Source organism: Cucurbitaria berberidis (genome assembly GCF_010015615.1).
Source record: "Cucurbitaria berberidis CBS 394.84 unplaced genomic scaffold K460scaffold_3, whole genome shotgun sequence".
Lineage (NCBI taxonomy): Eukaryota > Fungi > Ascomycota > Dothideomycetes > Pleosporales > Cucurbitariaceae > Cucurbitaria > Cucurbitaria berberidis.
This window is the reverse complement of record NW_024468937.1, coordinates 301498-314894: the sequence shown is the minus strand read 5'-3', so window position 1 is coordinate 314894 and position 13397 is coordinate 301498. Positions and strand designations below refer to the sequence as shown.

Here is a 13397-nt window from a genome sequence, read left to right as displayed (position 1 = left end):
CTATTGCAATCATTCCCCATGCCGTGACTCATTGTCATGATTTCGAACCTTGAAAACGGACATATATTTTCCAAGGACCTCAGAAGAAGGAAGACGAGGCAACGCCGGAAAACAAGTCATCCCACTGGATGTTATCGAGGAACATTGAACCGTCTAGATTCTGGAACGGCTGATCCCGAGCAGCCTGAGTAGGACTTGACATACGCGATTCAGCATATAGGACTGGAGCAGCAGTGGCAGCAGAAGCAGCAGGAAACGTGCCCCCCTGTTGCTGCTGCTGGGCACGATGGTTAGCCAGAATCTGCATCAACGACTCATGCAGGCTCGCCGCTGCTAGCGAGTAGCCTCTTGCATCTTGAATGATGCGCAGCCCCTCAGCCAAATCACCAACAAGGACCTCCTCTTCCAACGAGGTACGCCGGTTGACGCACGCATCCATCAGTAACACAATGCTGGCCATGAAGGTACTGTGTAGGATAGCTGCCAGGCGCAGCCGGACCCGCACGAAGGAATGCTGCGACCGTAGCAGCTGGACCTCACCGCGGATAATCTGTCGTGCTGACTTGAGACATGTATCCCGCGAAGTCGCGTATGCTAGGTTGTGATTGGGCTTAGATGTGAGGTAGACGAGATGTAGCTTACATCGCTGTGCGTGCAACATCGAGTTCAGCATGTACGCCTGGATGAAGACACTACTTGTTTTGTTGGAGTCCGGGCTGCCCTCGTATCTTTCTAGCTGAAGGAAAGGTGGGATGTCTTGGATCATTCGGTCGAGTTCAAAGTCCATAGCAGTGATGTGGGCATAGTAACTCGGCCGGCCGGAGCTAGTAGCGGCGAGGTCGACCATGCTTCGTGATATCTCGGCCAGGCGAATTCGTTGGAGGAAGTACGACATGTCAGTCGGCTGAGATATGGGCAGTTCTGGCTGGGGCCCACTAGGAAGCAGATCTACGTAGTTGATGTTGCGTGGTTTGTTAACCATCATGTGAAGCAAATGGACTTGGTAAACGCCCTGGCCCGGACCACCGAATTTCGATGCCAATATCCTAGATATGTATTAGAAAAACGTATTATTAGCCATGGTGGAAATAGTCAAGAGAAAACGAACCAGTCAGTGGCTACCAAGTACCACCAAACACGGCGACCCATCTCGGCCTGAAGGGTGTTAGAGGTAGCGGCGTTAGACTCATGATCAATCCGATGAAGACCTAGCTCACGACCTAGAAACAACCCAGTGGAGATCAATGACCGGTACCGCAATGAGACGCCTTCTACATTGCAGAGGACCAAGGAAAGAATGCTGATACCCTGGATCGTTTGCAGCGCAAGTCCCGCACTATTTTGTGTAGCATTGAGCACAGCATACGTTGCCTTGATCCACAAGGGCGTCTGCGCATGAGCCTGAGCCGACGACACGAACAGAGAGCTCTCGCTGTCAATGTCGTCCCGTGGTGCCCACACGTGCGTCGCACTGGCAATAATGCTTAGCAGAAGGATTAGGCTGCTAGGCTTGACAGGCTGTTGGCCATGGATCTGTCGGTAGACGTCGTCAATGGTAGCCGGGAGGGAAGGATGATGCACGATATGCTGAATGTAGCTGATTTGGGTGATATAGTTGTCGACAAGTACCCTGGCTTCGGCATGATGTGGTAGCCATATACACGGCGTTGGCTTGCCCAGTCGCGCGGTGTAAGCGGGTGCCTGCGGGATGTCCCGAATACGCTCAATCTTGAACACCAGATCGTCGACATATACGGATTCGGGGGAGTGCTGGCTCATAGACACGCGCTCGAGGTGAGCCATTACTTCGCCTACCTCCCCAAGGTTGGAGAGCGGAGTTTGTCCAACTCCGTCAGGGCTGGAAACAGACTCAGGGCTCGAAGTAGAAGGCGGGAGGAAGACGCCGCCGCCGCCATCATGGCCATGCTGCTGCTGGTCGTTGGTGTTTTCGATGACACGTTTCTCCAAATCTTGTGTTAGCTTCCGTAACGCCTGTATTTCAGCCAGTAGATTCGGACCAGAATGCTGTGGTGACTGTGGTGTTGGAAGGGCAACAACGTGCTGCTGTTGCTGAAGAGTGGGAACAGTAGAGATGGGCGTGCTTCCGCGTGCTTTTGAAGCTGCAGATGCGTTGCCAAAATGACATGTCTTGCCGCGCGATTTGCAGCTCGTGCAGGGTAGTGGTCGATCGCAACGAAGCTTGCGTGCTCGGCAGAAGTCACACGAGTATTGTCCCTTGCGACTTGACCGCTCGTGTTCGCCCGATGCTGGCATGATATATTTCGTGGAACGGAGCGGAATGGAAATGTGAGCTGGGAGGAAACTGTGAGTATTGCGTCGAGGATGGGCCTTGGGTCTCTTCAGAGACGCCAAAAGCTCCGCGGCGCGCGGTATTCCCGCGGCAATCCCGCGGGTACAGCGTTTGTAAAAATCCACCCCAAATGTAAAGATATAAAATGTTTTTTTGTTTGTTACTTACTGTTCAAGCTACAGGAAACCTCCAACCTGCGATAATATCAAAATCGGCTCGCAACGACAGGCGACAGGACGACCGCGACTACAACGTCGGCATGGCTACCACGGAGAAAACAGATGCCCTGAGCATCATATCACATGGCACGGAAACAAGAACCGGAGGCTTGATGACCAACACTACGGCTGAGACTGATGTCGAGAGATCATCCGTTTCCGTTGGTGCGGAAAAGGATCCCAACGTAGTCAACTTTGACGGGCCCAATGATCCATGGAGTCCGATGCACTGGTCCTCAGCAAAGAAGACGACAAACATTGTCATTGTAACCTGCATGACGCTACTCTCGTATGTAACCCATGCATACCTATACATGACTCCTGTTTGAACAGAAGACTGACTTGTCTTCAATGCAGGCCCCTCGGCTCAACCATCTGCTCCTCCGCAACGTTGGACATTTTAACCCATTTCAACTCGACCAACAAGACGCTTGGGTCCTTCATTACCACGGTCTTCTTACTGGGCTACACCTTCGGACCTATCGTAATTGCCCCCTTGTCCGAGCTATATGGAAGATCAATCCTGTATAAGATCTGCCTGTTCCTGTTCGTGGTCTTCAACGTGGCCTGCGCACTCGCCAACAGTTTGGGTTCCCTGATCGCATTCCGCTTCCTCGCTGGCATCATGGGATCCTGTCCCGTCACACTCGGTACCGGCTCAATTGCTGATCTGGTCCCTGCCGAGAAGCGAGCAGCTGCTATGGGAGCATACGTGATTGGCGCTGCTTTGGGGCCGTCAATTGGCCCCATAGTCGGCGGATATTTGGCTCCAGCAGTGGGATGGCGCTGGACCTTCTGGTTAATGGCCATAGCCTCTGGAGTTATGTTGTTGGTCGCGGTCTTGTTTGTTCACGAGACGTACCCCTATGTACTTCTCGAACGCAAAACAAAAGAGTTGCGTAAGCAGACGGGCAATCCGAGTCTGCGGTCAGCTCTACATACGGGCAAGGCGGCACACCAGCTATTCGCTTTTTCCATCTTCCGCCCGCTGAAGATGCTCCTTTCTCCAATCATCTTCTCGCTATCGCTCTACGCCGCCATCGTCTACAGCTACCTATACCTGTGCTTCACCACCTTCGAGACAGTCTTTGGCGAGCAGTACGGTTTCAACAGCGGTCAATCTGGCCTGGCGGCCCTAGGCCTTGGCGTTGGGTCCGTCCTGGGCGTTATCGCCTGCGGTGTTGCGGCAGAGAAGATTAACAAGCATTTGACCGACAAGAACGGCGGTGGTCCGAAGCCTGAATACCGGCTACCCCCAATGATTGTTGGTGCATTCGTCACGCCCATCGGACTGTTCTGGTACGGGTGGTCAGCCCATGCGAAGACACACTGGATCGTACCTATTCTCGGAACTGGTAAGTAATGTTGATGTAAATTGCAAATGAGGCATAGACTGACTTTTACCTCAACCTTTAGTCTTCATCGCAATAGGCATGATCTCCACATACGTGAGTTCTCTTTTTCTATGCCTCCTACACATGATGAAGTTATTCTGACTAACAACGATCCTCAGATGGCCAGCGCCATGTACCTTGTCGATGCATACACCGTCTATGCAGCCTCGGTGACAGCTGCAAGCACCATCCTCCGTTGCCTGCTAGGAGCCCTGTTGCCCTTAGCTGGGCCGTCCATGTACAAAACCCTGGGATTAGGCTGGGGAAACTCGCTCCTTGGATTCATCTCCATCGCTTTCATCCCGCTTCCTATCATCTTCTTCCTTTACGGCCAGCACCTTCGCGAAACCAAGCTCTTCAATGTGGAATTCTGAATCCCAAGTCGTGGCTTGTTTTCCTTCGTCCTTCTCACTTGTGAGAGATCAATGAAGAGAACGATCCAGCTTGGAGGAGTAAGCTTTTCCAAGTAGAGCTGATCTAATGTGGCTGAGTTGATAGCATGTGAGACCCAACTCTTTAATCGACATATAGAATGTACCATAGCAGTGTATGATAGAATGTCAGTGTAATAATATATTTCAACCTTTCAGACTTATCGAACTCTTCTTGAAGACCAGTTATAAAGAGGTTTTTGTGGTAGTCGATAGCCTTAATCGGACTGATAGCCCCCTAACGTGGAAAGGAATTGCCAACAGAGTCAAGCGATGTGTACATGACGGGAGGTGTGGCCTGGGGACATCGCAAGCTTGCTAGTTGCAATACACGCTTAGTCACTAGCGTCGACCGAACCTCTCTCAAAGATAAGTTGCTCCTTCTGTATCTCTTTCCCCGTCCGATGATATTCTTGCTCAAACTCCCCTCTAAGGGTCGTTGTGGTTTACATAAGCTCGCCACGTATATCTGCTCATTTTCGGTCTCACACATCCGCATCGGCCATGTCAGCCCCTGATGGTACCAATGAAGCTCATTCGACCCACATATCATACGCATCTGGATCATCGCATGGTGCCCTGAGATGGTTTCTGTCAACAGATTTATATTTACCAAAGACTGTTCTCCACGTTGACAGTGCGCACTGGCGATGGCTAACGATACGGTTGTGACTATCGTCAGCGATGCCCCCAACTTCACTCTAGTGACCGATTTCGCTGAGATACCGAGCGGCCTTTTGATGCTTGGATCGACTAAGCCCTATCCTGTTAGGCGCCGGGCATAGGAAGGGCGAGGTATACCCGATGCGCATACTCCTGTATTCTGCAACATGTTTCTTCATGAGGCGGCCGAATGTGGATGTGGTCTCAAAAAAGAGAAGGCCTGTGGTATAAGACTGATGTTGGATCACGGCTCTGACTAGAATCAACACAACCAGTCTATATCTAAACAGTCCATATTAACCATGTCATCCTACTTCCACCTGATCAATAATGAGGCACGTCCTGCCAGATGATTACAATGGTACCACATACTAACATCTACAGTTCGTTGAGGGTTCTTCGTCGGAGCAATATTCTGTCCATAACCCTGCGACGGACGAGCTGATCGGAGCAATCAATCTTGCAAGGCCCAATGAGGTCGATGCTGCTGTTGCTGCCGCCCGTGCTGCCTACGAGAGCGGACCATGGAGCAAGTTCACCGGTGCCCAGCGCGCTGCGCTGTTAAACAAGGTCGCAGACCTTTTGGAGGCGAACATAGCTGAGATTGCCAAGGCCGAAGTCGATGCCATGGGCCAACCCACCACTATCACAAGCGGTTGGATCGTTCCTGCTGTTGCCCAGTGCTACAGATACTATGCTGGCTGGGCCGACAAAGTTGAGGGACAGACGTTTCCTGCTGAGGATAGCTCTTTCAGAATGACCCAGTATGAGCCTTACGGAGTGTGCGCGGGCATTGGGTCTTGGTCTGCCGCATTGCTAACGTACCAGGACGATGGCGTGGAAGCTGGCACCTGCTCTAGCAGCTGGCAACACATATGTCTATAAGGGCTCTGAGAAATCGCCTTATAGCATTCTCGTGGTCGCTCGCCTGTTCAAGGAGGCCGGTTTCCCACCCGGTGTCGTTAATATTCTGACTGGTGCTGGCCAAACTGGGGCTCTCCTGGCCTCACATATGGACGTTGACAAGATAAGCTTCACTGGCTCTGGCCTCACGGGACGAAAGGTTGCCGATGCCGCGAACAAGAGCAACATGAAGAGAGTGACGTTAGAGCTGGGTGGAAAGTCCCCTTCCCTCGTATTTGACGACGCCAATTTCGAAACCGCGATACAAGCGTAGGCATCTTAGCTTCTGCCTCATGTAAAATCCGCTGACTTCTCTCAGGAATTCGCAAGGCTTTTTGTTCAATTCCAGTCAAGCGTGCATCGCCGCCTCCCGCTTATTCGTCCAATCCAGCATTGCGGGCAAGTTCATCGAAACACTCAAAACCCATTTCCAAGGTGCTGTAGGCATGATGGGCGACCCGAGTGAAGCCTCTACTATGCTCGGCCCACTTGCCGACAGCAAGCAGCTTGAGCGCGTTCTAGGCTTCATTGAGGCAGGTAAGACGGAGGCGAAGCTGCTAGTCGGCGGTGAACGCAAAGGAGACAAGGGCGCGTTTGTCACTCCTACCATCTTCCTGAATCCCGGGAAAGATAGCACCATCTACAAAGAGGAGATATTCGGCCCAGTGCTATCAGTGCTTACTTTCGAGACTGAGGAGGAGGCAATCAAGCCGGCAAACGACACTGCGTACGGGCTGTCCGCTGGAATCGGAGAATCTTGCTCGCGCTCTTCGAGTCGCGTCTAAAATCAAGGCTGGCACCATTGGCATAAACGCCGCCTATGCCCCGGATAACAACCTGCCATTTGGTGGCTTCAAGCAGAGCGGGACCGGACGAGAATTGGGCAAAGAAGGGTTGCTGGCCTACTTGCAGGCAAAGTCTATCAAGATACACTTGGGCGCCTAGCGACTTTCCATGTAGCTGAAAACATGGCCATCTTAATACATTGTCAGTCCTGGGTATGACTCTACGATCCAAGAGTGCGTTATGATTTCCTAGCTCTTGCAGTCTGAATCCGCGTTCCTACACTTCTTCAATTGATCCTGACTACGTAACATTATTCGGATAGGAACTAAGGATCTAAACAATCGATGTGTTAGACTTGGCTCTACCTGTCGCCCGTTGACCTTTGTCTAGCCTATTTCGGGCGACTAACAACACAGTCGATACATAACTGGCGAAACTGGAATGGTATTGTGTACAAAAGCTCAATAAACAAAGTACAATCACAACTTGATTCCCGCACGACCTCACACCAAGCCACTGGACCGCAACAGGCTGTTCTATCCAGCCGGTGCCCATCACGTGTGTCAAGCAACGACAAGTTCATCATGAGACGTGCGATAAGCAAGGCAAGTAGTCCCGGTCGGTACTTTACATCGCTTATCTTGCCTCTACACTGTGCATGCGACGCGCCTCGATGATGTCGGGGGCGGTCGAGCGAAACAGTTACCGCGGAGCAGGAATGTGTGATTCGCCCGTCGCTTAACGCTGGATATCCCAGTCTCGGCTGCTAAAATATGTCACGTACTGTACAGGTACATATGCATGCAGCTATGTCATGTAAGTGGATGAAGATTGCCAAACGTCATCTGTTTACTCCGTGGACTGGGTTCGTCTTTTGTTTGGACTGGGGGTGCGTGAGGCAAAACGAAGCTGAAGCAGGAGGTGGTATCACACGAATTGAAGTTGCATAACCATGGCGATGGCAATTGCGTGAGTGAGAGACAAAAAGGTGACTTGTCAATGTAACTTGATAGGCACTCAGTCTCAGCGGGTTAGGGGAGGCTTGGCTTGTTACGTAGGTCAGCCGTATGAGACGACTCAGGATTCGCACGTGGTTTTAGCCCAGTTCCCTCGGCGTCACTGTCGTTCCAAGACAAGACTGACATGACACTCCCAATGCGATACGGACGTGTACCCAGCCCTGTCTAGGCTTAGGGCAATAAAGGAAGAAGGGAAAAAAGCCATCTATCGACTCCTCATCTATGAACGTTCGTTTAAACGTCACTGCGCCTGGACATGCATAATAAATGTGGCCCCATATGCAACCAGCACAAACTGCGTTCCATCCTTTTTCCTCATCCCCCACGGGACGAAACAACGCCCGGCTGCATTGCATGGCGCTAAGCAGAAACGACGTACCCGCAGAGAGAAGGAGACAAGGCCGCCGAGCGATTATACGATCGCAAGGCGCTTTTAATTCGCCAAGTCTGACCGGCCCCGGGTTACTGCATCTTGCGAAAAAGGGCTGGGGCTAGCTAGCTAGGTAGCTTGTGGGCTGGCGGTTGGATTGGACAATTGGCATATGCACACCCCGCTTGCGTTGTTCGAAGCTGCAGCACGCCAGGCTGGGGGGAGTAGCTGCAGCCCTTTCTCCGTAAAACCCTCCCCCCCAGGGCTAACTAATTCTTTCGTCACATTGCCAATCAGAGGCCCTGGGTCCATGTGCGACGGCATCTAGCAGCAGACCGTGAATCTCCCCGAGAAGAACGCTATATACTAGTGCCAATCTTGCGACAGTTCATTCAATTAGGCTGCGAAGCTACGGCTGGCTAGGTGGGGGGGCCTCGCGGCGACGCTAGAGAGATAGCTGTTAGCTGTAATGAGAAAATTCAATTGAGCAACCGCCGAGGGGGAAGCGCAAGCAGAAGGACTTGAGCATTGGCGATAGATAGGCACATAGCAAATTGAAGCATTCAGGGCACAGAAGAGAAATTGTTCATCTCAACGGATATCAATTACAAGACTAGGAAATTTATGCTGCATGGTATACATGAGAAGACTAGCAAGACAGGTGATTAGGAATTATCCTTTCGCAGAAGGTGGGTTAATCACACCCATACATATCCAACTACACATCGCTATCATAACTCTCTTATGCATTCGACATTTAATCGTCATCCTCCTCCTCAATCGCGCGCGGTGCAAGGACATAGCGGGTAGTGCCAGTCTTGTCCGTGCCGTGCTCGAGGGAGAGCTTGCTGAGAGCTGCGATCATGTTCTCAATCGCAGGGTTCTTGCGGTTACGATCCTTGCGGCCGAGCTGGTCGAGCCACGAGATGCGGTTGAGCAGGAAGTAGACAATGGCGATGATGATAGTCACACCAATCGAGTAGGCCCAGATGACGACAACAGTGACAATGTCAACCCATCCGTCATCACGGAAGTTACCATGGGTAGGGGGGTTGGTCTGGTATGGCTCGCCGGACATCCATCCGAAGAGGGTGAAGATGGTGGCAAGAGCGTCAACACCGAGAATAGCAACGATGAGCTGGAAGGACGGGAACGTCTTGCCGCCACGGGTGACGAAGATGAGCCAGTTCTCAGTGAGCGCAACCTCGAGGAACAGAATGGGCTGGATAGCACCAAAGTTCTGGATGACACCACCGTTGGGGAGGAAGAGAGTGCCACGAATGACCCAGGTACCGAGAGCAAGGAGCAATCCGAGGATGACGGAGATGAACCAGATCTTGGGCAGTTGCCACTCGACAGGGCGCTGCTCAGAGTGGGCGTTATCGTAGGCAACAGCGACGGTGGCCAGATCGGCAAAGAGGGCAAGGAAGACAATGAGCTCGGCACGGATGGTCTCGTTGAGGATGATCATGGATGTGACGAGGTAGACCTCCAAATGCAAGCAGAGAGCGATACGGTACTGGATATAGGCCTTCATACGCTGGAAAATCTGGCGAGCAGTCTTGATGGCCAAGACGATCGTGGACAGACCAGGGGCGAGGAAGACAATATCAGCGGCAGCCTGGGCAGCCTCAGTGGAGCCCTCGACAGCGATACCACAGTCAGACTTCTTGAGCGAAGGGGCGTCGTTGACACCGTCTCCAGTCATAGCAGTCAAATGACCACGCTGTTGCAGCATCTCGACGACCTGGTATTTGTGTTCGGGGAAGACTTCGGCGAAACCGTCCGCGCGCTCGACGAGGTCGTGCTGGGTGGTACCGGTAAGGCCGCCGTGGATGAGCTTGGTAGAGTTGTAGACCTTGGTTCCGAGGGCAAGCATCTTGCAAGTCTCCTTGGCAATGGCGATAGCGTCACCACTGTTCATTCGTTAGCAATGTAGAGAGAGAGGGTGAGCGGAGACAACTTACGTCAACATCTTGACGGGAACACCGAGCTGCTGGGCCTCGACGATGGTCTGGGCGGTATCCTCACGAGGGGGGTCGAACATGGAGAGGAGACCGAGAAGGATCCAATCACCGTCATTCTTCTGGTAAGCGACACCAAGGGAACGGAAACCACGGCGAGCGAACTCGGCGGCCTTCTCCTTGTAGAGGGTAGCGGTGATCTCATCGCAGTTGGCAAGGTTGACAATGGCCTTGGGGGCACCCTTGGCACAGACGTACTTGTCACCACCCATGTGGCAGACGGCGGTAATGCGCTTGGAGACGGGGTCGAAGGGGGTGAACTTCTCAGTCCTCCAGCCCATGTTAAGGATCTCTCGGGCCTTGGGGTAACGGCGGATCGTCAGAATGGTGACCTTGTCAATGGGATCGAGCGACTTGAGGTTATGCGAGGAGGCAAGAGCAGCGACAGCCATCATCCAGTTGACATCCTGGCCCTCAGCGACGTAGGGCTCACGGAGGGACAGTTGGTTGGCGGTGAGGGTACCAGTCTTATCAGAGCAGAGAACGTCGACACCAGCGAGGGACTCGATGGCAGTGAGCTTCTGGACGATAGCCTTTTGCTCAGCGAGGTAGGCAGCACCGACGGCGAGCGTGGTGGTGGTGACGACGGGAAGACCGACGGGGACACCGACAATGAGCAGGATCAAGGCGTAGTGCAGAAGGGTGACGGACTTGTCAGTTCCCTCGCGATGAGTGGCGATGGGCAAGTTGCGGAAGAAACCACCAACCCAGGCGAGGAGGATGAAGAACATGACCAAGACGAGAAGCGCCGTACCGATGGAGTTCATGATGGCCTTGAAATGACCCTGATCCTGGGCACCCTGCACAAGGGAGGCAGTGCGACCGACGAAGGAGTGCTTAGCCGTGGTGATGACAATACCGTAAGCCTTGCCGCGCTTGCAGCCAGTGGTGTAGTAGGCAATCTCGCCCATGTACTTGTCGACGGCGAGAGACTCTCCGGTGATGGACGACTGATCGCAAGCAACGAGAGGGTGGCCCTGGGTAATGGGGTTCTCCTCGTCGAACTTCTCCTCATCGGCATCATCATCCTTCTCGTCCTCTGGGTCACCGTCATGGAACTTGTCCTCTTCCTTGAGCTTCATGTAGAGTTCGAAATCTTCCGGGTGGTCATAGCCGCAGATGAGACGGACATCACCGGGGACGGTCAGACCTTCCTCGACAACGACGATATCACCGGGAACAAGCTCGCGGGCGAGGATGGTTTGTTGCTGGTTGTCACGGACGACAGTCGCCTTCATGGCGATGTCACCCTTGAGACTGGCGACGACATCGGCAGCCTGCTTCTCCTGGTACCAACCGACGATGGCGTTGAGGAGCAGGATACCGCAAATGACACCGAAATCAACCCAATCCTGGAGACCGGCAGCGAGCAGGGCAGCAAGCTCCATGACTGTCTTGTGCATTAGTTGTGCGCCACGGCAGAATTGTGCAGGGGGTGCCTACCGTAAAGAATGGGACCAGTGAAGTAACCGAGGAACTGCTTGAGGAGATTGGTCTTCTCGCTCGAGATTTCGTTGAGACCATAGCGCTTCCTGCGCGTGTCGACATCGTGCGCAGTGAGACCGTTGCGGAGCTGGGTGTTGAGGACTGCATTTTGTAGTCAGTAAAAGTGGTTCGTGTTTGCAATATGCGATTGCGGGTGGTTCGATCGAAGGCTGGGGGCGTTCGCGCGCGCATGATTAGCTCCACCAGGCCTGCCGAGAGGCGATGGAGCTTGGTCGTCCAACTCGACCAGCCACCCAATGTCGGCCGTAGGAGCTCAACAAAGGATGGGCTGGCGTCGCAAATGGGCGGGGAGGATGCCATGAGCACAGGCGCCAGCCATTGAGTGGGTAGAGCGAGGCAACAATGAGGAATAGAGCAGTAGGGGGGAAATACGTACGCTCGTCGGGAACCGCACCGGGGTCCTCGATGGGCGCGGCAGCCGTCGCAGAGCCAGACTTCCAAAACTGCCACCAGGCCTTCTTCTTGGTGGCCTTTTCGGCGTGCGGGTTCGTCCTGTTGTCGCGGTAGAAGAGAATGTACTTCTGCAGGGCCGTGTACTCGTCCATGCCCTCAAACTCGGTCATGCTGACAATGGACTTCTGCCGCTCGGCGGCAGAGCTGGCGCGAGGCCGCTCAACATCATCGTTGGGCGCCATGGTGGACAGAGAGGGAGAGATATTAAAAGAAAGCTGTAGTGGTCGCGGGTATTATATGGTCGGTAAACTCATGCACAGAGGGGCTCCCAGCAGCCGGAAGGCGTGTTTGCAGGTTCGAGGGTCGAGCAAGCTCAGGAATGTAGCGATGAGCAAGGCCTCCTCTGTGAAAAAGGCTTCGGAAAGGCGCGAGGCTCTGGTTAAGTAGCGGCAGGGCGACCAGGGAAAAATCTGAGAAACGGACGCTTTCGCTTCGTTTTGAGGGATTTTCAGCAAACTAGGCTGGCCTTGGGATGGGGCATGCCGAGCAACCCGGGAGCTCTCTGTTTAGTGTTGTTGAAGGCTGGCATGCGCTTGGGCCAGGCGACATCATCGGCGCAACAAAGCGAGCGAAGATTGGCATTGGCACCTCTGGCTGGCTCGCCATTGACCGGCCGTGGTTCGGGCGTGATTATGGATTTTGCCATATGACGCTCTCGCGCTGGCTCTCTTACTCTTACTGTACGAGCACACACACAGACACACACACAGACACACACACCTCATGCATACAGCGTAGTAGCTTGTCATTGCCGACATCCGTGGTTGCTTCCTTCCTTCGCCAGTTCCTTCCTTCCTTCCCAGTGAAGAAAGCAAGCAAGCACGACGACGACGGCCCAGAACAGAAATTGGCTATTTGGCCGCAACCGCCCCCTACCTGCTCTCTCCCCTACCTCCCTCCCCCCTAGCTCTGCTGCTTGCTTGCTTCCTTGCGACCAGATCTGGGTGCGTCTAATAGCGCAACGCTGAGCGGCAGCAAGAGATTAAGCTGTGGGATAGCGCGACAAGCGTGCATGGCGCCCACAGGGATCACGGCCCATATGACGTTTACTATGCCCAGGTGAGCTGCACCGCGCTCTCCACCTTTACTCGCCCGCGCCTTACTGCCTCTGGCTGCCACCAAGCTTTGCTCACAGAATCACAAAAGCTTCGCGACTTGGCTCAACAAGTCCGAGAGAGCGCGAGAGAGAGAGAGAGACGAGGCATTTTCTGGGCGCCCTGCCTCGCACGAGGAGGGTTGCGGACGGCCCCCCCGTCCCCACGCAATATGAGCCTTTTTTCGCAATCTCCTCGTCTAGCGGCGCTGATGGACCCACGAAA

At 53.6% G+C, this 13397-nt stretch overlaps 5 protein-coding genes across 5 annotated transcripts; 2 read left to right on the top strand and 3 right to left on the bottom strand.

Moving 5' to 3' along the window:
- Positions 1-79: 79 nt before the first annotated feature.
- K460DRAFT_335433 (uncharacterized protein) lies at positions 80-2274 on the bottom strand (the record flags this gene model as incomplete). The annotated part of the gene is made up of 2 exons (XM_040930949.1): positions 80-1046; positions 1130-2274. The coding sequence occupies 2 exons, from the start codon at positions 2272-2274 to the stop codon at positions 80-82; spliced, it is 2112 nt and encodes a 703-aa protein (XP_040787143.1).
- A 368-nt stretch (positions 2275-2642) lies between these two features.
- Positions 2643-4297, top strand: K460DRAFT_283628 (MFS general substrate transporter; the record flags this gene model as incomplete). Its single annotated transcript, XM_040928671.1, has 4 exons — positions 2643-2818; positions 2887-3884; positions 3946-3977; positions 4043-4297. 4 exons carry the CDS (start codon positions 2643-2645, stop codon positions 4295-4297), a joined length of 1461 nt encoding a protein of 486 aa, XP_040787142.1.
- A 707-nt stretch (positions 4298-5004) lies between these two features.
- Positions 5005-7182, top strand: K460DRAFT_429305 (aldehyde dehydrogenase; the record flags this gene model as incomplete). The annotated part of the gene is made up of 5 exons (XM_040938308.1): positions 5005-5121; positions 5402-5814; positions 5846-6190; positions 6240-6594; positions 6674-7182. 5 exons carry the CDS (start codon positions 5005-5007, stop codon positions 6863-6865), a joined length of 1422 nt encoding a protein of 473 aa, XP_040787141.1. The 3' UTR covers positions 6866-7182.
- K460DRAFT_94352 (uncharacterized protein) lies at positions 6962-7370 on the bottom strand. The gene has a single exon (XM_040938826.1). It carries the CDS (start codon positions 7259-7261, stop codon positions 7040-7042), a length of 222 nt encoding a protein of 73 aa, XP_040787140.1. The 5' UTR covers positions 7262-7370; the 3' UTR covers positions 6962-7039.
- Positions 7371-8403: 1033 nt separating this feature from the next.
- Positions 8404-12412, bottom strand: K460DRAFT_94356 (plasma-membrane proton-e). The gene is made up of 4 exons (XM_040938827.1): positions 12002-12412; positions 11563-11706; positions 10063-11509; positions 8404-10011 (listed from the first exon to the last, which is right to left on the bottom strand). Exons 1-4 carry the CDS (start codon positions 12258-12260, stop codon positions 8853-8855), a joined length of 3009 nt encoding a protein of 1002 aa, XP_040787139.1. The 5' UTR covers positions 12261-12412; the 3' UTR covers positions 8404-8852.
- Between the last annotated feature and the right edge of the window lie 985 nt (positions 12413-13397).

Excerpts from the sequence above, each read along its gene's own strand:
- K460DRAFT_94356 (XM_040938827.1), bottom strand. The coding sequence starts at position 12,260 with ATGGCGCCCAACGATGATGTTGAGCGGCCTCGCGCCAGCTCTGCCGCC. Across the intron at positions 11,707-12,001 it reads CGGTGCGGTTCCCGACGAGC|TCCTCAACACCCAGCTCCGC; the intron begins GTACGTATTTCC and ends TACAAAATGCAG. Across the intron at positions 10,012-10,062 it reads GTTCCCGTCAAGATGTTGAC|TGGTGACGCTATCGCCATTG; the intron begins GTAAGTTGTCTC and ends ACGAATGAACAG.
- K460DRAFT_94352 (XM_040938826.1), bottom strand. The coding sequence starts at position 7,261 with ATGGGCACCGGCTGGATAGAACAGCCTGTTGCGGTCCAGTGGCTTGGT.